Source organism: Cervus elaphus, chromosome 32 (assembly GCF_910594005.1).
Source record: "Cervus elaphus chromosome 32, mCerEla1.1, whole genome shotgun sequence".
Lineage (NCBI taxonomy): Eukaryota > Metazoa > Chordata > Mammalia > Artiodactyla > Cervidae > Cervus > Cervus elaphus.
The window spans coordinates 44,533,412-44,556,943 of NC_057846.1; the positions used below are offsets into that span (position 1 = coordinate 44,533,412).

The following is a 23,532-nucleotide window of genomic DNA, read 5'->3' on the forward strand; positions in this document are numbered from 1 at the left end:
GCTGCTACATGGAAACGAGGAGGAAGAGAAGAATCACGGTGGAGTAGAAAATGGCAACCCACCCCAGTGTTCTTGCCTGGAAAATTCATAGGCAGAGGAGCCTGGTAGGTTACAGTCCATGGGGTGGCAGAGTCAGACACGACTGTGCAGGCACCCACACGAGCTTGAGTTTCTGGCTTGAGCAGTGCCTTTGACAGATGCTGATGGCCTTAAAAAAAAAAAGCTGTCCCAGCAGAAGGGAGGACTTGGAGGGTTGGGAGTGGTTTTGGAAGCTGGGTCAGTGGAGTTGTAGGAGTGAGGAGTATAAGAAGTGAAAGAATAAGCAGTTCTCAGGGCCTGAAATACAGGCTACTAAAGAAGCGTGAACGATCCCAGCCAGTCCAGCTCATGCTTTTGAGGTTTGTGATCTGGTCATTTCATTTAGTTGAATTTCCCTCCAAAATTCTGTTTTTCCCCCCTCTTCCATCTGTCTTCCAGCTAGCCATAATTTGGAAATAAAATAAGCACTTATTACTTGTTGAATATTATCCTAATGTTTCCTTACTTCAGAATGGTAAATTTACTGGTAAAGTGAGTTGCATGTAATTTAAATATATATATTATTGAATTGAACTGAGTGTTGTATTTTTCTTTGTAAAAACAACCCCCCAAACTAAATTTTCGCTGTGGTCTGCAAACCAATTTATTTGCTTAATAGAAAAATAATTTTCACTACCTCTAACCCATCATCAGCTTTTCTTTTTTACTTTGCCTGTTTCTTAACACATCCTAAGGCTAGGATAACTGTTTCTTACTTGTCAAGGGATGACTTCAAGGAAGTCTTTCAAAGACTTCATCATACTTTCAAAGATGATTGTCTGCTTTTTAAAAATGTTAATGGAAGCCACCCAAATGTCCATTAATAGTTGAGTAAGTTGTGGCACAGTCCATAAATGGAAACCTATATGGCAAGCAAAATATAGCAGCCCCACCACATGGATACTTCTTAGAAATGTAATGTTGAAGAAATCAGGCACATGAAGGGAATTATAGGATGGTGGTGATGCCTCTGTTGACTGAAGTGATAGTTGAATGATATGTTCATGTCATGATAAGGCATCATCTGATCCTAATGACTTACTTTTGGTGTTTGACTTTAATAAAATAGCTTATTAAGCAAACAAGGGCCACACAAGATAGGCAAAACTGCCCTTTTTTTTTTTTTTTTTTTAAGAGAAAGCTGTTTGTATGGTCATATGATCTCTTCATTTGACCCCTTCCATAAATATCAAAGGTTAATACATGTATAGCTTTATATGACCATCTAAAAGAATAAATAGGGATAAACTGAAGGATACTGTTAATTGATGTTCTTCAAAGTCTTAAGAGGCTAATTCATTTACTAATATAACATTTTTTTAAGGAAAAGAGAAAATTTACCCCTTAAGCTGAAAAGGGTAAGTTTTGTCTCAGTTTTTCTAGAAGGGTACACTGAAGAAAAATAAGCCACTTGTTTCAGTGTTGGAGAAGGCTAAGGCCTAAACCTGCCTTAAGCTTACTGATCTCTGTTTAGATTTTAGTTTCTATCCAGGTATGCTACTTTTTCTATAAAGTTTTTATATTAAAATTCCCCCCCCCCTTCATTCCCTGTGGGCCTCATTCTTTTCATCTGTAGGGTGAGGTTGTAAGACTGAAGAATTCTTAATTTGGAACCCATGAATGGGCAGCTCTTTGAATCCCCTGAAAATGAACCAAAAGTATACCTGTGTGTAGCTGGGGAGCTATTCATAGTTTCTGTTTTCACAGAGAAAACACAAAAATTCGTCAGTTTCTAGGGTCCCTTATAGCACTGACATTCTAGGATTCGTGAAACAAGATGTTCATGTAGATATAAATTACAGGTTTTCTGTAAGACTGATTAGCAGAGTGAACGTTTTGATCTGAATTATTAGATATTTTTAAGTCTTTATTTTTAAATTGTGTTTTGAAATTAAATAAATCTGGTAGATATAAAACATCTTTATTTAGCGTTTAGCCCTCTTCTGTGTCACATACTACATTCCCCTCAATAGGTGATAGTCTGGAAGGAAAAGGACAGCGGTGAGACAGGTTCAGGGTTGTCTGACAGCTGTGTACTCCTCTTGTGCCCCGTCTGGATTGGGACAAGACGGGCGGCAGCGGATGAAGCAGACAGTGACTGACAGCCTCTCAGATGTGCTTGCAGTCAAGAACTCCATGCTCAGAACAAATACTGACACCATGACGGGGTCTGGTTCTGATGCTACAACAAACGCTCAACACCTGTCTTTACCTGTGACGGGATCACCTCCTGTCAGCAGCCCCTAAAGCCCACCCGCCCGCTCTTGGGAGACTCTTAGGTCTTAGGGCCTTAACACCTGAGTGCCCTTTCCTATCCCTCACTAATTTCAGGTATCAACCAACAATTTCCATAAGATACACACTCACGTGGGGTGGGAATCATGGTGCAAGTCTTAACTCTCATTCCAATTTCACCCTTAACTGTCTAGAATTAATATAGATTGCCCAGATTAAATAATATTCCTCAAAAACATTTCTATGTTTAAAAAAATTTTAAGTATCAAAGCAAAATTGGTGAAAAAGTCACTGCAACCATTTTATAGGGAATGCTGTTTCAGGAGTTCTGAAATTAAGGCAAACAGTATCAAAGAAACCAGACAGTAACAGCCACTTTTAAATGTTACATATGTTGCTTTTATTCAAAAGAATAACTGCTTGACAAACTCTGAAATCACAAAGTTTGAACCAAACTGTCAGTCCTCTGAGACAACTCTGTGAGGTAGGTATCTGCACGCACTGAGACCAACACAGCCCTTCCTCGTGTTGCTTGCTTTCAGGTGCTGAGAAGGTGGTCGCTGGAACCACTGTTCTGGTGGGCAGTTAGACAACTGTTTCCTCCGACCAGCTTCGCTCCCCACAGAGCTACCCAAGTTATCATCTGCTCCTGGGGTTGGACCATCTGTTTTTGTGAAAGTTACAATATTATTGTTTATAAAACTCCAGATTGTTGCTTTGATTTGTAAGCTCTAAGGCTGAATCACACAAGTACTACTATGATGTTTAAAACACTGATTGACTACCTGCATTATATACTCAGATCCCTTTACATTTATCATCAGTGATCAATAAAGGTGACATCATAAACAGGTCTAGAATTCTGAGATGCCACATGTTCCCTTTTCAATTTAGTAAGACTTCACAGTGTTGTATGTTACAAAAGTTGGTACAATACACCTCTATCAGAAAAGCTGTAGAAGGAATTCCAGATATTACAATCAAAGCACTGTAAGTGTGATATTTGAAGCAGAACACATGCACAGAAAATTAAATCCTTTCAAAGATGACATGGCTGCAGCCCCACACCAAGTGTGTAGTTGTTAGGAAATGCGTTTCGAGACTAGTAGATGGTGGTGTAACAAACTCCTACTCACTGCTTTTCAAGTCAGTGCAGCTGAAATGTTTCCCTGTGAAATGTGCTACCCTGTGAGAAGTAGACTGTCAACTGTAGAACCAGGATTCATGTAGCTGTGATGTGTCTTCTTGCTAGACCTTTCCTATTCCTATGTATGTTCCAAACATCTTCCAAAGGATCCCAGTTTCTCCCCATGTAGGAATCCTAGGCATCTGATACCAGTTCAGTCACTTACTTGCGCATGGCTTCAGACCAAAAAAAAAAAAAAAAAAAACCCTTTCATCTACATCAGGAGTTTCATCTGTGAAGAGGAAGGTGATGCCCTGCCTGCCTTCTTCACGTAACTGTCTTGAGGGTAAAATGAAATGTGTGCAAGAAACTGCTTTAAATACAATGTGCTGTACTTAAGGATTTTGTTTTCCTCTCTGACAAGCAGCAGCTTGGTCTTAGGCCCAAGTGACAAGGCACTGTTTCTGAAGTATCATCCATCATTCAGCATCTCATCAGTTGATAGTGTCTGGCTCACCTGGAGGACTGTGACTGATCTACGTTTCTCCCCGTCTGTCCACAGCGAGGCCCCCTGACGTGGGGGTGGACAAGGTGGGCAGCGGGGGACTGCAAGGGGCAGAGCTGACACTGCCCGAGCCCCGGGGATCAGAGACCGCCCTGCAGTCCAGGTCACCCACGAGCAGTGCCAGCCGAGGGGCCTAAGATGTCGTAACACTTGTGGTTTTGATTCTTCGCAAACAGCAAACTGCAGAGGGGAGCTTAGGTACTTAACACTGCAGTCATGCAAACACCAAGATAACTTCCGTACTCATCTCCTTCTGCATGAGGCCTGATGAATCTGGGCTATATCCTGCTGTCTAAGGACAGTATTACAACAGTTTTCTGACAAGAGAAAATTAACCAAATCTGTCCACCTGTTGCTACAGCCCATTGTTAATTTCTCTTGTCAGATTTAAATCGTGCTCCTAGTACCCTCCGATAAGCATCCCTAGTGGCTCAGATGGTAAAGAATCATCTGCAATTCAAGAGACTCAGGTTTGATCTTTAGGTTGGGAAGATCCTCTGGAGAAGGGAATGGCTACCCACTGCCGTATTCTTGCCTAGAGAATCCCATGGACAGAGGAGCCTGTTGGGCTGCAGTCCACGGGGTCCCGACCGAGCAACAAACACAAAGCAGGAAAGAGTCCCCTCCTGAGGGCTTTGGTGCTCACAGTCACGAGCGCCGCTTTCCTGAGGAGGGCTGAGCTGCCATGAGTCTGCAGTATCACCCAGGTTCCTGAAAAAAAATTCCCTTTTGACGACACTGAAACTTTTAAATGCTATTCCTATAAAAGGACCAAACTCTTTCAGAAATGCCGTAACAGAATATCAAGTGTGCTGACTGGAGACAAATGTCTTACAGTTTGTTAATTCGTCTATTGATTAAGTGTTCTGTAAACCAAGATAGTGAAATCAAATTAACAAAGTTCAAGTTTCTTCTTTCAGCTGATAACAAAGAATTATATTGGAGTGGAAAAGCAGAACTGCTTCAAATGCACAAAAGTTAGCTAGTATGCAAAGAAACACTGACTTTTCCCCAATATTGTACAATATTTTATTGTAACAAACATATTTAGGTGAGGCTCATAGCAGTATATTATCATGTAGGTACTCACTGAGAAGGATGAATCTGATTAACTTTACATCTGACAATATCTCACTAACCATTCAATTAATCTGAGTAATTTGGGGGGGGAGAAGGTAGAAGAAAAGGAGGCATCCCATTTTATGCAATTCCGTATTTTTCCACAGAGTTTATAGACAACACAGAATCAAGATACAGTTGTAAATCATTCTAATTCTAACCTTAATATTAGGATCTGCAACATGTAAAAATTCCAGTCATATATTGCTAGGTATTTGCCAAATGATAATCAAATGTTTGTCATAAAGTGGTTTTAAGCTCATTAGATAATATTCAGATACTTCATACTGCCATGGTCCTTTTGTCTGATGTTACACGTCAGCTCAGATGTTTTAGTAAACTCATGTTTTTTCATCTGTTTAGTCTCTGTGTTATTACTTCTCGATACATAATAGAGATGTAGATGAGCAACAAAAAGATGACAAAGAAATCATCGAGAAAGCCGAGAATTCCAAACAAGGCTTCAGGTACAAAATCTAGAGGTGATATAAGATAGAAAAATGCTCCCATCAAACAAAGTATTATCCTGATACGGAACATCCAGAAAAGGCCCCCGACTGAAAACATCTCTCTGAATGCATGCCTCAGTAAAGTGGGGAGGTCCATAATTCTTTCCATAATCTGGCAGAAGAAGAACAAATATTATGATTTGGTATCGAACGTGTCAGACTTCAAAATAATACAATTTTCTTAATACATGCAGTTATTAACATAAATGAAGGAGTTTCACATACTGGCAGAACACCATATTTTCTACTTACTCATTTTATTTAAAAAATAGTTCTCTGATTACTAGGTTTTTATAAAACAGGTCTTATTTCAGATAACTGAAAAGCAACTAAAGTGTCAACAAACTTAAAATACAGGATATAGTATTAATAATACAAAATCAAGTTATCTCTACTTTGAGTTAGTAAAATAAACCAACGAAGAACCTGTGTGTAGTTTTAAGCTGAGGCTTGAGCTCAAGTCTGAACTTTAAGGTTGGACAGATCTGGGTTTGAATTCAAAGTCAATCCCTTATTAGCCAGGTGACCTTGGGGAAGGTTGTTTAACCTACTTGAGATAAGTCAGCATCTAACTGAGTATACACCACAAGGAATATTAAGAACTAGAAAAGATACTGTTATAAAAGACCTTTATAAATTGCCAGACAATATATGTAGAACATATAAGTATATATATATTACTTAAATATACAGACACATCAACTTGGATGGCTTTGACCATCTAAGAGTATCAATGAAACTGATTTCCTTCTTAGGATGTTTATTCTGTTGAACTTGAGTTTAAGTGAATTACTAATTGCCACAATGATTTTTGGAATGCCAGGCCTTACCCTTTGTGGAAATGATTATTTTTCTGAATATATACAGACTAATAATTAGATTATACTTACTATGTAAATATAACTGAAAACCACTGAATTACATAATTGAAACAGGTATACTTTATGGCATGTAACTCACATGCAAATACAGTTGTTCAAAAAGAAAAGTACCCGTGCCTATTTGTGTGACCCTGAGCAAGTCAGCTGACTGCCTGACTGCAGACGTGTCACCTGCCCCGTGCAGCTTCTGGCTGCCTGACCGTAAGGTCCTGTGTGATAATGCGGCACTCTCCAGTCACGTCCTGGAGGTCTCATTTCTGAGGGGCTGGGAGATGCAAGAGAAACTGGCCAGGGGAAGCACGTCATTTCCTGTGGTCATTCCACTGCCCACAGTCCACCTACTGCTAACCATCTGTATAAAATCATAAATCCAACAGTCTGTATTTTATTTGTCTAACAAGTGCCGTCTAAATTGAGAGGGAAACGGGGAGAACTGAGCAAGAGATGAGAGAGCAGTTTTTAAAACCCCACTAGATAAAGAAAATCTTATAACTCCTTTTGGAAAACTGGTCCCCAAAGAACAAGAATGGTCTTTTTACAATCACTTCCTATGTCAATTTTCTGTTCTCTGTGGAAGAAACTAATATTTAAAGCAAAACAACTATACAGCTTTCACAAGGTCTATGGTAAATTATTTCAAATATTCTAATAACCAGCTGATACATCCTTTGAATACGTCTCTGTCCTTTACCAGAGCTATTTTGTTCAGTTCTCATACCATATCATTTACACAAAATCTGTAGTGATTAGACAATAAAATATGAAATGGGCCATCAAGAAATATTTGTATATTAATCACAGTATGACTCCAACTCTGAGGCAGAATACCAAACTAAGAGCTAAATGTCTTTATTAAATTGTAATTTCATCACACACCAAGCTTTCTTACTCATTAAGTATATATCTGACACACAGAAAATAATTGAGCAATGGTATGCTTCACACTTAAAAATATCGATGAATATCTTTAAATGAATTTTTTTAACCTCAGTGGTAGTTCCTGAATTTGAAACACCAATTTTCAAAGAATCATCCTAAGATGCCTCTGGAGGATATGTAAGAAAACTGCTGGATAAGAAACAGCAGAACAGGCTCCCAATTACCCAAGGAGGACAGTAGTGACCTGGTCAAGCTTTCCTTGCAGCTTAGACGTCTGAAAGACTCGCCCATCACCATCCACAACAGGCAAACTGTGTGTATGCCTTTAAATGTACCTGCCATCACAAATGAGGAACAGTACGTACACGGGAACACATGTCTACACAGTACGTATGTGGGAGCACAAGTCTACACAGGTGTTTAATACAGAGGTGTAGTATCACTTCTGTCTTAAGGATAACTGTAAGTTATATGCTAGACAGCATATTAAAAAGCAGAGACATTACTTTGCCAACAAAGGTCCGTCTAGTCAAGGCTATGGTTTCTCCAGTAGTCATGTATGGATGTGAGCGTTGGACCATAAAGCTGAGCACCGAAGAACTGATGCTTTTGAACTGTGGTGTTGGAGAAGACTCTTGAGAGTCCCTTGGACTGCAAGGAGATCCAACCAGTCCATCCTAAAGGAAATGGAAGTCCACTGGACTTCCAATCAGTCCATTGGAAGGACTGATGCTGAAGCTCCAATACTTTGGCCACCTGAGGTGAAGAGCCAACTCATTGGAAAAGACCCTGATGCTGGGAAAGATTGAAGACGGGAGAAGGGGACGACAGAGGATGAGATGGTTGGATGGCATCACCGACTCGATGGACATGAGTCTGAGTAAGCTCTGGGAGCTGGTGATGGACAGGGAGGCCTGGTGTGCTGCAGGCCACGGGGTGGCAAAGAGTCGGACACGACTGAGCGACCGAACTGACTGAAGTCCTACAAACAGTAAGGCTGACTGCATCCCAGGCACTGAGATTACAGTAGTGACTAAACAGACACGGTCCTCACCCTCGTGAAACTGTCTCCTGAGAGAACGGTAATGAACAAGGTCGGAGGGCGATGACAGAGACCACCCTGGTTGATCAGGGAGAGTCTCTCCAAGGAAGGTCTGTTTAGGGATGACCCGGAGGATGAGAAGTCAGCCAGGAGACAAGCAGAGGGACAGGCATTCTGAGCAGTGCCCTTCACGTTACGTCTCGTGGCCGAGACTCCAGGAACGTCCCGCTGGGGTGCTCACTGAGCGGGTGGACGTCGGTGCCTAGAGCTTTCCGTAAGGGTTTGTACTGTGTTCTGGGTTTCGAAGTACACGTTCAGTCACACATGCACTTCTAGAATCCTCTGTTGCATTTCGAGAACACTGGAATGAGTCAGTAAGGTGTGAATTTTTAATCTATCGGATGCCTTTTGGGGGAGGAGGAGCAGCTGTAGAATTAACACTATTTCTTTTAAAAATAGAATGCTTTTAAATACCTGACATACGAAACCCTCAAAACTTAGGATTACTTAAGGAAACAATTCAAACAGGGTAAATAAACAGAGGAAACACAACTATAAAACTCCCTTCAGAAGTTCTCACTTGTAAGTTTCCCATAAGACAACCCCTATTTGAGAATCACCTAAGAGTCTGATAATTTTACCTTTCCCTCCAATGTTTTCTATTGCTTTTCTTTGGCTGGTGTCACTTTCTTAACAAGTTTTATAATGCCATTTTTAAAAGGTAAGAGAACTAGTCCTTGGGAGAGCTGTAAACCAGTTGCTGTAAACAACAACAAGAAGGTAAAGAATTTACCCAACACATACAGACTTTTCACAGCTAGAGAGTATTTGCCGGTAAATCTCACTTCACAAAAGACAAGTATCACTCCACTGTTAACTTTGCACCTGCTGCAACATTACTTACAGATCTGGGCTGCCCTGAGAATCTCCGGTTATAATCACTGATATCCTGATGCAATGAGACAACATCCTGAGACTGGTCATTTTCACCAAATACTGGGAGCAGTAAAGTCACCTGGATATTACAGAAAAAAAAAAAAAAGTTGGCACACCTTTCTAGAGCATTAATTTTTTTCATCTTACGTTAGTATTCACTAAAATGAGATAAGCTTCTGAATTTGGATTTCGCTCATTTCTTTTAACAAAGGCCACACAGGAGAGGAAAATAAGTTATTGTTTCCTTACAACAAAATCCAATTCAAAATGTTGTTGCACTCCTATAAAATAAAATGAGCAATGGTTCAAAGACTTTTCAATCCACACCAGGGAGCAAGTCAGTGGTTCTCTTTGGGCTAACATATTTGAAGATACGAGAATGATGAGAAAATACTCAGGAGCAAAGTGGCATAAAAATATATACTTATTATTTTGAGAGAGAAAAATTAGGGATTTCATCTTCAATTAATATCATGATTACTTATCCTCACCGGCATCTGAATTCTCTTTGAATGCCACGAACCACAATACAGGCATGAAGCTACTGCACCCATCTCTACCACGATCAAAAAGGTAATTCTTGACACTATCGTGTAAAGCAGTGTTTAACCCGGTTTCCTCTGTGGAGAGGTGAGGAGGATCACAAACGGCCCGGGGCTACACTTGGGTAATCTGAAGATGATGGAACCTCGAAAACAAGTACATTTAAAATGTAAGAGCCCCCAGAGAGATGGGAAGCGGTCAGGATAGATCTGGGTTTCAATCATCTCGCTGTGGGTTTGACCCCTCCTCAGCTCGGCTGCAGAACCGGGACTTGACTGCTCAGATGCTTCCCAAGCAGCAAAACACGGGAGCCACCAAGAGCCGCAGGTGACAGGAACAGCAGCTGCAGCCGCCTGTTAATCCAGTGAGTTCTTCACGGAACAGGAACTGAGCGCCTGCTCTGGGCCCGGCTTCCCTGGGGCTCAGACAGTGAAGAATCCGCCTGTGATGCAGGAGACGTGCATTCGATCCCTGGGTTGGGAAGATCCCCTGCAGAAGGGAATGGCTACCCACTCCAGTATTCTTGCCTGGAGAATCCCATGGACAGACAAGCCTGGTGGGCTACAGTCCATGGGGCCGCAAAGAGTCGGACACGACTGAGCAGCTAACACTTACTCTGGGCGAGGCACTGTGCTAAATGCTAGATACACAAAAAAGTGAAGATGTGGCCTTGCCCCCCGCGTTCACAATCCCCTAGACAGAAGAGGAGGCAGGCTTGAATGCAGCGGTCATAAAGCACTGGGGTAGGCGTTATAATGGTGCCAGAGGGCGAGGACTTCCTCTGTCTGGAGTGTCCCAAATGCCTGACACGCAGGCCTGCCCTAGGAACGTGGCTGGACCGCTGGTGTGTCAAGTGTGCATGCTCAGGGGAAACGCGTGAGCCTGTTCCAGTCATGGGCAGCAGCCTGCGTGCGATCCCCAGTGAAGCAGGTGGTCAGGCAGGTAGACGAAGGGGTCGCTTCCTCTGCAGTTGGGGAACCTACAAGCTATCCTATTTAAAAGAACAGCATCTCCACCTTCTAGCCTCTAGCCAATGCAGGTGTGGTCCAAAGGATGCGAACATACATGTGCTTTGTGAAAAGCCATGGGGGCGTGGCAGGAAGAGGGAACAGATGGCGGAAGCAGTCTCCGGTGCAGACCTTCGGCCTGGGCTCCGTGTTGCTGGCAGAGATGAGAGGTGCTCCGGCAGGGAAGCTTCAGCGTCGACTGCCTTGTGCCGCACGTGAAATCAGCCGGAGAGGTGGGACCAAAAAAATCATTTTTGTCCTAATCACATGACAAAAAAGTGTGACGGAGGCAGAATCTGGAGATGAAGAGGCAAGAAGGAAAGAAGAGAAAGCCTTGAACCTTTGTCTCTCTGACCAAAAAAGAAAGAAGTGACGGTGGGGGGGTAGTGGATAAGCCAGAACCACGGCTGAGAGGCACACACGTGTGTTCGTTTCTGTGTGTGTTTGTGCCTCACAAAACATTCTATACGGTTTTATTTATACAACGTCCAAAAATCAGGCAAAATGAAACCGTAATCTAGACGAGCATGCTGAGGCAATGAAACTATAAAGAAAATCGAGGAAATTGGCCTATTAGCACAGTCCAATTAAGATGGTCCAGATTAGGACTATTAGGGTAGTTAGGACAGCAGTCCTAACAGTCACACGGTGGTCACCTCTAGGAGAGAAAGGTGGCGAGGGTCGGGGGAGAGACTTGGACGAGGTCCTGCAGAGGCTGCTGGGGCTGCAGCCAGTGTCCAGCTCCTCATCGAGGTGCTGGTCACTCCGTTCAGTTCAGTTGTTCAGTCGTGTCCGACTCTTTGCGACCCCATGTTCTGCAGCACGCCAGGCCTCCCTGTCCATCACCAACTCCCGGAGTCCACCCAAACTCATGTCCATCGAGTCATGATGCCATCCAACCATCTCATCCTCTGTCGTCCCCTTCTCCTCCTGCCCCCAATCCTTCCCAGCATTAGGGTCTTTTCAAATGAGTCAGCTCTTCGCATCTGGTGGCCAAAGTACTGGAGTTTCAGTTTCAGCTTCAGCATCAGTCCTTCCAATGAATATTCAGGACTGATCTCCTTTAGGATGGACTGGTTGGATCTCCTTGCAGTCCAAGGAACTCTCAAGAGTCTTCTCCAACACCACAGTTCAAACGCATCAATTCTGCGCTCAGCTTTCTTTATAGTCTAACTCACATCCATACATGACCACTGGAAAAACCACAGCCTTGACTAGACGGACCTTTGTTGGTCACTCAGGTGTGGCTGGGCGGTAAGTCAGTCAGCTGTACTTCTTTATCTTGTCTGCTTTTCTGTATGTCCACGAGAGTTGACAAAGGATTTCTGAAAACCTGTTGCTCCTTCTCTGGATGTTCTGTGGTCTCTCTGGGTTGGCGCCTTTCCCATCTCAGTGGGGTTGCCAGAGGGAGCAGATGGAGGCGCTCAAGTCTGGCTTCTCGACTTGGAAGCTCTCTGTCCTGCTCAGGACTTCCATCTGTCCTGGAAGACCTCCCACATGTTCAGCACTCATTTTCAGGCGTATGTTTTAAATGAAAAATGAAATATAAAGGAAATTTTGAAAAACAATGTACAGTTGATGGAACACCCCATTTTGCTATATTTATTAATTTAAAAACAAAGAACTTTGGTTTCTTAGAGTTTTCAGTATTTTGTGTCTCCGGTGTCAAGGGAATTGAGACCATTTGGCGCATCTCACGTGTCCTAACATTTCAGCCTTAAATATACGTTTAAAAAAGCTCACGGCCTCCCTCCTGATGTAGTTTCTATATCAACTAGGATGGTCTAATCTGTTCTGATAATGCAATGTGGCTGCTGTCGCCAAAAGAGACATTTTTTTTTTTAAAGTATTGTTCATCATTTAAAGCTATCTGGATCCTCACCATGGAAGGGTAGATTAAAAATAAAGTACAACCAAAAAACAGTTTTTTTCAAAAGAAGTCTATGTGGGGTATATTTGCTTAACCCTGATTGCTAGTTCAGTTATTCCTTTGCTGGAGTTACAACAAAGACTTCTTAGGGTTTGGGGTGTGGGGTGGGGGACTCATTCACCAGCTTTTTTTCCTCACAACAACTAAAGGGATATCAAAGGGAATTTCTTTCTTTGGGGCATCTTACAGACATTTAAAAAAACAATCGAGAAACATCATAGAATCTTTGCATAAATGAAGTTCTGCTAAAAATATAAGAATAATTCAAGAGTCAGATACAGAAACTACGTAATCGTGTCCAACTCTTTGTGACCCCCATGGACTGACTATACAGTCCATAGAATTCTCTAGGCCAGAATACTGGAGTGGGTAGCCTTTCCCTTCTTCAGGGGATCTTCCCAACCCGGGGATCGAGCCCAGGTCTCCCACATTGAAGAGAGATTCTTTACCAGCTGAGCCGCCAGGGAAGCCCAAGAATACTGGAGTGGGTAGCCGATGCTTTCTCCAGCAGATCTTCTCGACCCAGGAATTGAACTGGGATCTCCTGCATTGCAGGAGGATTCTTTAGCAGCTGAGCCACAAGGGAAGCCCAATTTACAAAATGGACTTGTATAAATGATGTTCTCTGGACACCAACATTACCGTTTGTCTACAGATCGGACAACTGATCGCCCCAAGCCATGAACCGTATCTCCAGTATGCAACAATGCAGGTACCTAATGGGAAGAAAACATTGATACCGACGTTAAGTCCATATATCCCGAGAAAGTTTCATATATCTGAAATATTTTAACAACATCACCTACTTTAGAATGTTTTTTTACTTCATCCAACCAACTCTTCAGGCAAATTCAAATCTAATAACAATTCCTAGCCAGTGAAATATATTTTAATTTAAATTACAAGCTATAATACAAGCATTTTTACAATCAAAAGCAAGCATGAAGCCAGAAACTATAAAACTCTTAGAGGAAAACAGGCAGAACACTCTGACATAAATCGCAACAAGTCCTCTTTGACCGACCTCCTAGAGTAATGGAAATAAAAAGAAAAATAAACCAATGGGACCTAATTAAACATAAAAGCTTTTGCACAGCAAGAGGAAAAGAAAACCTTCAGAACGGGAGAAAATAATTGCAAACCAAGCAACTGATGATTACTCTACAAAGCATACAAGCAGCTAGCTCATGCAGCTCAGTATCAGAAAAACGGACAACCCAATGAAAAAATGGGCGGAAGATCTAAACAGACATGTCTCCAAAGAAATATATACAGATGGCCAACAAACACATGAAAAGATGCTCGACATCACTCATGATTAAGAGAAATGCAAATCAAAACTACAGTGAGGTATCACCTCATACCAGTCAGAATGTTCATCATCAAAAATACTACAAACAGTAAAAGAAGGCAAGGATGTGGGGGAAAGGGAACCCTCTTGCACTGTTGGTGGGAATGTAAATTGATACAGCTTCTATGGAGAACAGTATGAAGATTGCTTAAAAAAAAAAAAAAAATCTAGGAATAAAACTACCAGCAATCCCACCACTGGGCATATACCCCAGGGAAATCATAACTGAAAATGACACATGTACCCCACATTCACAGAAGCACTATTTACAACAGCTCGGACATGGGAGCAACCCAGATGTCCATCAACAGACCAACAGATAAAGAAGTTGTGGTACATATATATATATATATATACACAATGGAATATTACTCAGCTATAAAAAGGAGTGCATTTGAGTCCATTCTAGTGAGGTGGATGAACCCAGAGCCTGTTATACGTAGTGAGGTAAGTAAAAAAATAAAGACAAAGATCGTATATTAATGCACATATATGGAATCTAGAAAAATGGTACTGATGACCCTGTTTGCAGGGCAGGAATAGAGATGCAGACGCAGACAACAGACCGGTGGACACAGCGTGGGGAGGAGGGGGTGCGCCGAATTGAGAGGCTAGCACTGACATATATACACTACAGCGTGTAAACTAGACAGCGAGCGGAAAACTGCCGTGCGTCACAGGGACCCCACTTGGTGCTCTGAGGCGACCGAGCAGGGTGTGATGGGGGAGGCAGGGAAGCTCAGGAGGTAGGAGATATACGTACATATGTGGCTGAGTCACGTTGCTGTATAGCAGAAACCAATATAACATAAAGCAGTTATCTTCCAATTAAAAAAAAAAGCAAGCATGCATTAAACTGCTTCAGTGCTATGAGGTGCAACAGAAATTACTGCATTTCTTACATAAAATAAGTAAAATAATTGAACATGATTGTAAACATGATAACCGACAAATCGGTGTCAATTTTCTGTTCCAAATTTGATGCACACGTTATAAAAACACAAGTTCCATATTTTTAAAAGTTTAGAAAACCAAGTTATTTAAGTAACAATAATTAGGTAATATGAGTAAGGAACCAAAGGATACAAAGATTACTTGCTTCCTGCCCAAATAGACTTCATAATCCAGTTAAGTAATTTAGTCAGGTTTTATATTGGATGGATTGGACTTCTCTGCTTAAAGGTGTTGACGAGCAGTGAAACAGCTAAACACAGCCTAACAGGAGGATTTACAGACTGTAAAAAGTGGTGGTCTTTGAGCTCTGTGTATATACACTGAAGTTCAGACCAGTAACAAATCAAGAAGAAACATTTTTTTAACACTGGCTGATATTAACCGAGCCAGTTCATGTTCTTCTCTGCAGGCCCCCGTTTCTCGGATTGTCCGGGTTCCACGGTGCCTCTGAACTAAGTGCTCCCTGGCGCCTGCTAAAGTCTTCTGTATTCTTCCTCTTACCTCAGCCACCCAGCTTAGCCCTCTGTGTTCCTTGTTCTGATTCTTCCAGATCAAACACACGTCCGCAATTCAGAGCGAGCACTGACAGTCGGCCTGAGGATGCCAAGGCGACGTGCTCACATCAACCAGAAGGCAGGTGAGCCCTGAACCGTCATCCTAACTTTCGGGACAACAGGAGTACAGAATTTGAACCCAACTTTGTGGGGTCGGTAAGATGTAGTTCGGCAGAACACAGGAGGGGAGCACACTCCAGGTTTTACAATAAAAAAAAAAAAAAAGAGTACGTGCCAGAGGCCGAAACACTGGTACCTGAGGAGCCTGGTGAGCAAGCCAATGGCTGAAGCCACGGCTGGCCCACTTGGATGTCAGTGACTGTGGGGGAAACTGGTTCAACAATTTAAAGGAATTTAAATGCCAAACCACCTGTATCTGGAATCTTCTTCTGCTCTTAGAGGGCTCTGTTAGATAATATTTACTAAATACTTTGAGCAATCTAATGCCATATGGAAACTACTTGAAAGCAAAGGATCATAAATCTGTGAGTATTATTACCATCTGTAATGATGCCTCAGATCTATCTACTACCTTTTCACCCAAAAAGTCCAGTGTGCTTTGACACATGTTGATTGATTTAATCTTATTTCCACAAATTGGAATGCAGGCGTCCTTGTTTGCACGTTACGTAACAGCCGCTCGCCTACACTGGAAAACTGTGGGCCAACTAATCAGACTCGGTTCACACACATCTGCTGGGATGTGCTTGATGCTTTTTCTCGCTTCCTCAACTTTTCCACCTCTTTAAATGGGAGATCCGGGACGTCCCTGTGGTCCAGAGGGTAAGATTTCATCTTGCAAAGCAGAGGGTGTGGGTTCAAACCCTGGGTGGGGAGGACCGGCCACATGCCTCCTGGCCAAAAAAAAAACCAAAAAACACCAGGAAGTACACAGCAGGAGCAATATTGTAACATGCTCAATCAAGACTTCAAAAATGGTCCACATTTAAAAAAAAAAAAAGTTAAAAGTAAATAAATAAAAGGGCGATCCACCTCAACTGGACTACGGGAGAGATGACTCGATGACCTGAAGTCAGGCCACCATCTCTCTGGATCTATTTATTTTATAAAATGGGAATGAGGCCGCACAAGACCACTGGAGAACTAGATACAGTAATGTGGGTTACAGATGCAAGGAAGGGGACGTGGGGGGCTGCTTGGCTCTGTAAGGGCGCAGAGCTGGAGTGCCCCGCAAGCACCTCGTATCTATATCCTTGAAAGGCTGTTCCAAGAAACACACTCCTGTTTACTGTGAAGTTGAATAACTAGGTGCTGTTTGTTTTTTTTTTTAACCTTTGGACCCACAGACGGTAAACAAATGTGTCCGACAAGTAGAGCAGAGTTAACAGGAGGAATCTAACCTATTACCTCAGACCCAGAGGCAAAAAGAGCAAGCGCACAGCACAGCGATCTCTCAGCTGCCTGGGTTACCTGCTCAGGGCCCGGCCTGGCAAACAGACTCCGTCCAGCCAGCCAGACCTCCCCGATTCCCAGCACCAGCCTGGGGTCTCAGGAGAGAGGACGGCCGGGGCCACGGCCAGACTCGGCGAGGGGCTCCAGCTGACAAGGAGCAGAGACCAGAGCTCCGAGCAGGGAGCAGCTGTCTTCTCTGATGGCCGTTTAATTCCGCCCACCCCTCTGATCGTGCGTTACTTTGCTGCTCACCAGCACTTCCAACAGATAACTAACGATACACCATGAAATGTTGTTTTATAATTCGGTAGCTCCTTAGGCTAAGACCTGCGGGAAGAGGCTGAACTTAACGGATGAGGCAATAATGGGACTGGCAAGCACTGACGGAAGGAGCACGGGGTAGAGAAAACCCTGCGTCAGCTGGACAGGCTCCAAATCCTATTTCATTCCCAACAGCATCAAAGGGACATGGTGTACCTCAGAATTCTGAATCTCAGACAAAAGATGCAAAGGGGAGAAAGCAACACGCAGATCAATGTACGCTACATTCTTAAATCAGTCTGGACGCGGAAAGTGGGTACAGCCTGGGAGCAATCAGAACCCCATCTTGGTTCAAATGGAAATGCTCCCAATAAAAATCAGGTCTAGTGATGACAGAAACCTTAAGTAGAGAGTCGCGGTGTAAACCACCGATCATGCAGAATTCAGCCCTGGCTTTGACGTTAGACCCGGGTTTAAAAGCGAGCCCCGCCTGCCTGCAGCTGGGATGCCCTCTGCCAAACGTCAGCACCGCTGCACCTGGGTCTCCTCATCTGTGGGCTTGGAGGAGATGCGGGTGTGTTGTGTCCAGCACACAGCAGGCATGGAATAACTGAACTTCCCCCATCGCACGTGGCCACAGCCAGCAAACAGCTACAGGATACCCCGCTGCTCTCGATGAACTCTTTCTGGAAGGTCGGGAAGAACACCCAGGGGTAGACAGGGTGACATCAACGTCCCGATACTCAGGGTGACATCAACGTCCCGTCTCGTTCCTTCACATGCTCCAGGGTTCCCGAGCTTCTGGGGGTCACGCAGGAAGAGAGGGAAGAACCTCCGTGTCGACTCAGAGTGAAAAAGGGGTGTAGCAGAGCTGAGGGACGGTCTCGGGCAAGGTCCCTGAGGGAAGACCCTTCCTGACCCTTTGGAAAGAAAAGGTAACAAACGAAGACACCCGAAAAGTGATTACAAAGGAGGGCTTCAGTGACTCCCTCGTGGTGCCGACACACTTACCATTCAAAGAAACACAGTGCTGTTTACTGGGGAGGTGAATAACTAGGTTGTTTTTTTTTAAGCCCACGGACACTCAATAAAAGTGGCTGGCAAGAAGAGGAGGCTCCCAGAAGCAACCCGTCCTACTCGCAAAATACAGACGGTGACGGAAAGTAAATAAGAGGACTCCCGCTCGCCTGCACACACACACACAGGTCTCGGTCTCAACAGTCCCTCTGACCCAGAGGTAAAGCGCCGTTTGCTTACCGCAAAAGAGATGTCCGCAGTTGGTCTCCACAGGGAGGGAAGCTTGGTGGAGACAGATCGGACAGTACATGTCAGTGTAGAACTGCTGTCGGGCGGCAGCAGGCGCATCCTGGGGAGAACAACGCGTGCACGGTCAGACACGACATGCGCGGGCGTTGCACAACCAGCTGCTTGCTCAAGTACACTTGAGGATACAGTCAGGACTGCGTAATCCTTGCATTTTAGACGGGCACTCCGTGAAGGTCTTACAGGTCTGATAAACTCACGAGCCTCCGCTGCTCTTCTCCTGACCCTGCACGGGCTCTACCTTTCTTCCTGAACACAGTGTAAACAGGAAAACCTCGACCAACTCTGGAGGGACTCTATTAGAAAGAGTTAAGTTATGCTGAATTACTCTGAAGGCTGAGCTAAAGCCTTCATTCGCTGAAGAACACGAGAGGCCAAACAACTCTCCAAGTGTTAACTTTCTTCTAACATCTCTTTCATTCATACATTCCTGACCAAGTTATGTGCTTGGAGAGTCAATGACATAGGTACATGTGAAATCACTTTGTAAATTAGAAAACGCCATCCCAGCAGGAATTATTGATAACAAGAGCTCTGGAACACAATACTACGAATATGTTTACACTATTTCTGTGTCAATGCATTTAAAGTTCTATGAAGCAAGAATTCTCGTCCATTTAGTTCATGAATGAATGTCCAATGCCTGGAACAATATCTGGCATATGGTAGATGGTTAATAAACAAGAGGTAAATGGATATATCATAAAAACTCTCTTTGGAATTAAGGCTGGATTGGTGGGTACGCAATCAATTTTTAATTTTTTTTTTTGATGCTAGCCATCTCAGGTGAAGGTGTGCTTCAGTCATTTCAGTCGTGTCTGACTCTTTGTGACCCCGTGGACTGTAGCCCACCAGGCTCCTCTGTCCATGGGATTCTCCAGGCAAGAATACTGGAGTGGGTTGCCATGCCCTCCTCCAGGGGATCTTCTGACCCAGGGATCAAACCCGTGTCTCTTAACATCTCCTGCATTGGCAGGTAGGTTCTTTACCACTACCACCACCTGGGAGACCCCATGAAGGTGTATCATATCCTACTTAACCCAGCCTTTATGAAATATATTTCTGGTTCTTGGTGAGTCCATACAGCTAAAAACAAAGACGAGGCAGAGGAGAGTTCTCCTCTCTGCCTAGCTAGTTTTGTTAATTTTGACCAGAGAAGGAAAAAAAAAAAAAGGAAAAAACCCACCTGTTATAGTCATTTATCTGAAGGTCTTAGGGGAATATATTTTAGAAAGAGTAGTTTTTCCACCACATTTCATTAAAGTCAACGAGACACTGATTTTCTCCTTATCAGTTAAATAGGAAACTGCTGTCTTTTAAAGCAAGTTAAAATTAGCACATGAAAATATCTTAAATTAGATTAAGGCTAATCATCTGCCTAATCTGAAAATGTACAATCAATAGGATAATGAAAGGCAACTCCAAGCAGGAGAGAAGCCCATGCTTCGGTGGAAGGAATTTACTGATATTTCATCACGATTTCTTATGCAAAGGGAGTAAGACTATGCCCTCCCTCACACAAACGCACAGACCTGGGTCACGACAGTACCTGTTCTGTTTGAAGCTGTTCCCGAAGCACTCTCACCAGCTCTTGGTTTTCTGGGTGAATATTTTGATGTGCATTTCTGTTGAAGAAACACATAGTAAAGTTTTAATATAAAATACTGTCTGATGAATCAGTTTTCCTTCTGGATCTAACTTTTGACCTAGACTTCTGGTAACGTGAGAAGCAGAGATGACGGCCAACACCTGTACTCCAGCTGCAGGACTGAACGTTCCAGGCCATTCTGAGAGCACTGATCAGGTTTAACTAGCAAATGATGAAACCCACAGGCCTAGCGCCTTGGGGACTGAACGTAATTGTTCTCATATAGAGAACAACTAACACATTTATTTCTTCTGTAAAATGTCTCGTGTTATTATGCAAGACACATCTTTTCCATATCTAATCAGGTCTTTCTCCCAACTTTTCACCTATAACAACAAAGGGACAGAGAAAAACGCAAACCAAAATATACGACGTAGCAAAGCCCAAACCTATCACACCACCAATATCTTAACATTAACAAGACGTGGATGGACTTAGAGTCCGTCATACAGAGTGAAGGCAGAAAGAGAAAAACAACTACTGCATATTAACGCCTATATGTGGCATCTAAAACAATGGCACAAATGAACCTATTTCCAAGGTAGGGATAGAGACGCAGACGCAGAGAGCGGACTTGTGGACGCAGCGGGGGAAGGAGAGGGTGGGATGGACTGAGAGAGTAGCACGGACATACACACACCACCACGTGTAAACAGACGGCCAGAGGGGACCTGCTGAAAAGGGAGGTCAGCTCTGTGCTCTGTGCTGACCCAGAGGGGTGGGATGGGGGGCGGGACAGAGGCCCAAGGGGGAGGGGATGTATGTGTACACACAGCTGATTCATAACACTGTACAGCAGAAACTAACACGTTGTAAGCAATTATACTCCGATTCAAAAAAAAAAAGGGTCAAAGGTAAGATGTTAGTGGCTGATACAAAAGGACAGGAGACCTGAGGACTGAACATCAGCAGTGCTCCTTAAGGCTGCAGGGTGGGAAGCGTAGATTTACATCTGAATCGGTTTAATTTCATTTGGCTGGAGCAGTTTTTTCTAAACCTAAATCTCTTTTAATGGCAATATTTCAAGTCCACTCAGCATCGGTGTTAATCTATAGAAGGACCTTTACTCTCTGGCTGAATCAATATTCCCCAGCAACTAGAATTCCATATCAGCATTTCAATGGGATAAGAAAAATTACAGATATCCATCCTATGGCTATTTAATTTTTAGTAAAACATTCAAATTTTAGAAAAGAAAGCTGAAAAAATATAACCATTATTTCAGAGATGACAAAAAAAGCAATTTAAAGTCGAATATCTAATCAGAGGCTTGACATCAATGTAATGAAACTGCTTGAACTCTGGGATTATTTATTTTTAAATGTTATGTTCTTATGATTGAATGAATGAATCACTGAAAGAAAGCCACTCTGTGGGAAAAACAATCTGTCCAGGAACAGGCTAGGAACTGTCTCATTTACACACTAGTATGGGCTTCCCTGGTGGCCCAGATGATAAAGAATCTGCCTGCAATGCAAGAAACCCAGGTTGGATCCCTAGGTTGGAAAGACCCCCTGGAGAAGGGAATGGCTACCCACTTCAGAATTCTTGCCTGGAGAATCCCATGGACAGAGGAGCCTGGTGGGCTACAGTCCATGGGGTTGCAAAGAGTCAGACATGACTGGGCAAGTTAACATTCTCACTTTTTCAAACACACAGCTAACTGGAAATTCTTGACTCTTTGACACTGCAGAACCATTCATTCCCTTTCATTGAAAAAAAGTCATGAGTTTCAGAGTGTGTGTGTGTATATATATATATATAAACCATGTCACTGGAAGGTATTTCTTTTAGTTTCTTTCCATAAAAGAGAAGATATAAAATTCTTATATCTGATAGAATATTAGAAAGTCAAGGTGCAGCCAAAGAACAAGAAAAAACAGCCCAAGATTCTGATCGTGTCCTGAGTTCAGGTAACCAAATGTGACTGGCAACTCTGGGTACAGAACCAAAAATCCAGAAAATGGGACAATCCAGATAGACTGAGAGCTAGATTAGAAAATCTGGAACACACAGAGACACATACAGAGCAAACTGAAGCTTCGTCATTTGTCACGTGTGCTACAGCCCATGACACCAAACCTAGACGTCACGCCTGGCCCACCTTCCCCAGGTGATGTGAGTCAGCCAATCTGGGGTTTCTGGGTCAGCACCAAGGAGGTGGTCTGCAATGCTAAGACCCTTGGCATTTCCTTCCCCCAGAAGAAGTAGTCCCGGCCTGAAATAATCCCTACTTTTGCGAATAACTTCCTTGCCCCACCCTCCTTCTGCCCATGAAACCCTTCCATTTCATACAGCTCCTCTGGGCACCTCTCTACTTGCTGGACAGGAAGCTGCCTGATGCATGAATAGCTTAGTAAAGCCAATTAGATCTTCAAATGAACTGGCTGAATTTTTGCTCTTTAATACTATGATCACCTTAGTGATGAGAAAATGATTGCATTTGACACGAAGAAGGTCTGAAGTGAGATGTCAAAGTGAGTGGGTCTACTATGAAACAGAAGAACACTTATTGTTGTTGTATCTATCAATGATTTATGGTCCTTCTAGGTTCTTTGAAAGGAGAAACCAAAACTGTCAAACCAGTTAAGTTACACGTAGCCCTGGAAAGGAGCCAGGAACTTCTAGGGTGAGGAAAGCAATGATACCCAAAGCCTGGGTCAAGAAATGAAATTGGAATCAAAGTTTACTGATATGTAAGCATAGCTTAACCTGCCTACCAGACCCTTGTCACTGGCTTCTGGTCCGTCAACACATGGCAGCTATTATTAATGGCTTAAGAAGGAAGAACAAATAGAAAATATTTTAAAAGAAATTAAACTACAAAGCACTGCTGAAAAATATTAAAGAAGACATCCCATGTTCACAGATGGGAAGACAACACTGTTAAGATGTCAATACTATCTGAAGTGATTGAGCTCCAGATTCAATGCCACCTCTTATCAAAATCCCAACAGCACTCTTAGCAAAAATAGACAAACGCATCCTAAAATTTACATGCTATCTCCAGGGACTCCAAAGAGCAAAATAATCTTGAAAGAGAGGAAAGAAGTTGCAAGACACTTCCTGATTTCAAAACTTGCTACAAAGTTATAGTAAAAACACTGCCGTACTTGTAACAAGGACAAATATATAAACCAAGGGAGTAGACCAGAGAGACCAGAGATAAACTCTTATA

At 43.0% G+C, this 23,532-nt stretch overlaps 1 protein-coding gene across 4 annotated transcripts in view; it reads right to left on the reverse strand.

Annotated features, from left to right (window-relative positions):
* Positions 1-2,689: 2,689 nt before the first annotated feature.
* The window catches only part of RNF170 (ring finger protein 170), a 33,170-nt gene continuing 12,327 nt past the window's right edge, over positions 2,690-23,532 (reverse strand). For 3 of the 4 annotated variants that reach the window (XM_043893520.1, XM_043893522.1, XM_043893523.1), the window contains 5 exons: positions 20,256-20,331; positions 18,641-18,749; positions 13,493-13,566; positions 9,339-9,449; positions 2,690-5,744 (listed from right to left, as the gene is read on the reverse strand). In XM_043893520.1, coding sequence (XP_043749455.1) covers positions 5,475-5,744; positions 9,339-9,449; positions 13,493-13,566; positions 18,641-18,749; positions 20,256-20,331 — 640 coding nt within the window. In that variant the 3' untranslated portion in view covers positions 2,690-5,474. The remainder of the gene's footprint in view (positions 5,745-9,338; positions 9,450-13,492; positions 13,567-18,640; positions 18,750-20,255; positions 20,332-23,532) is intronic. The other variant, XM_043893521.1, reaches the window with a different exon arrangement.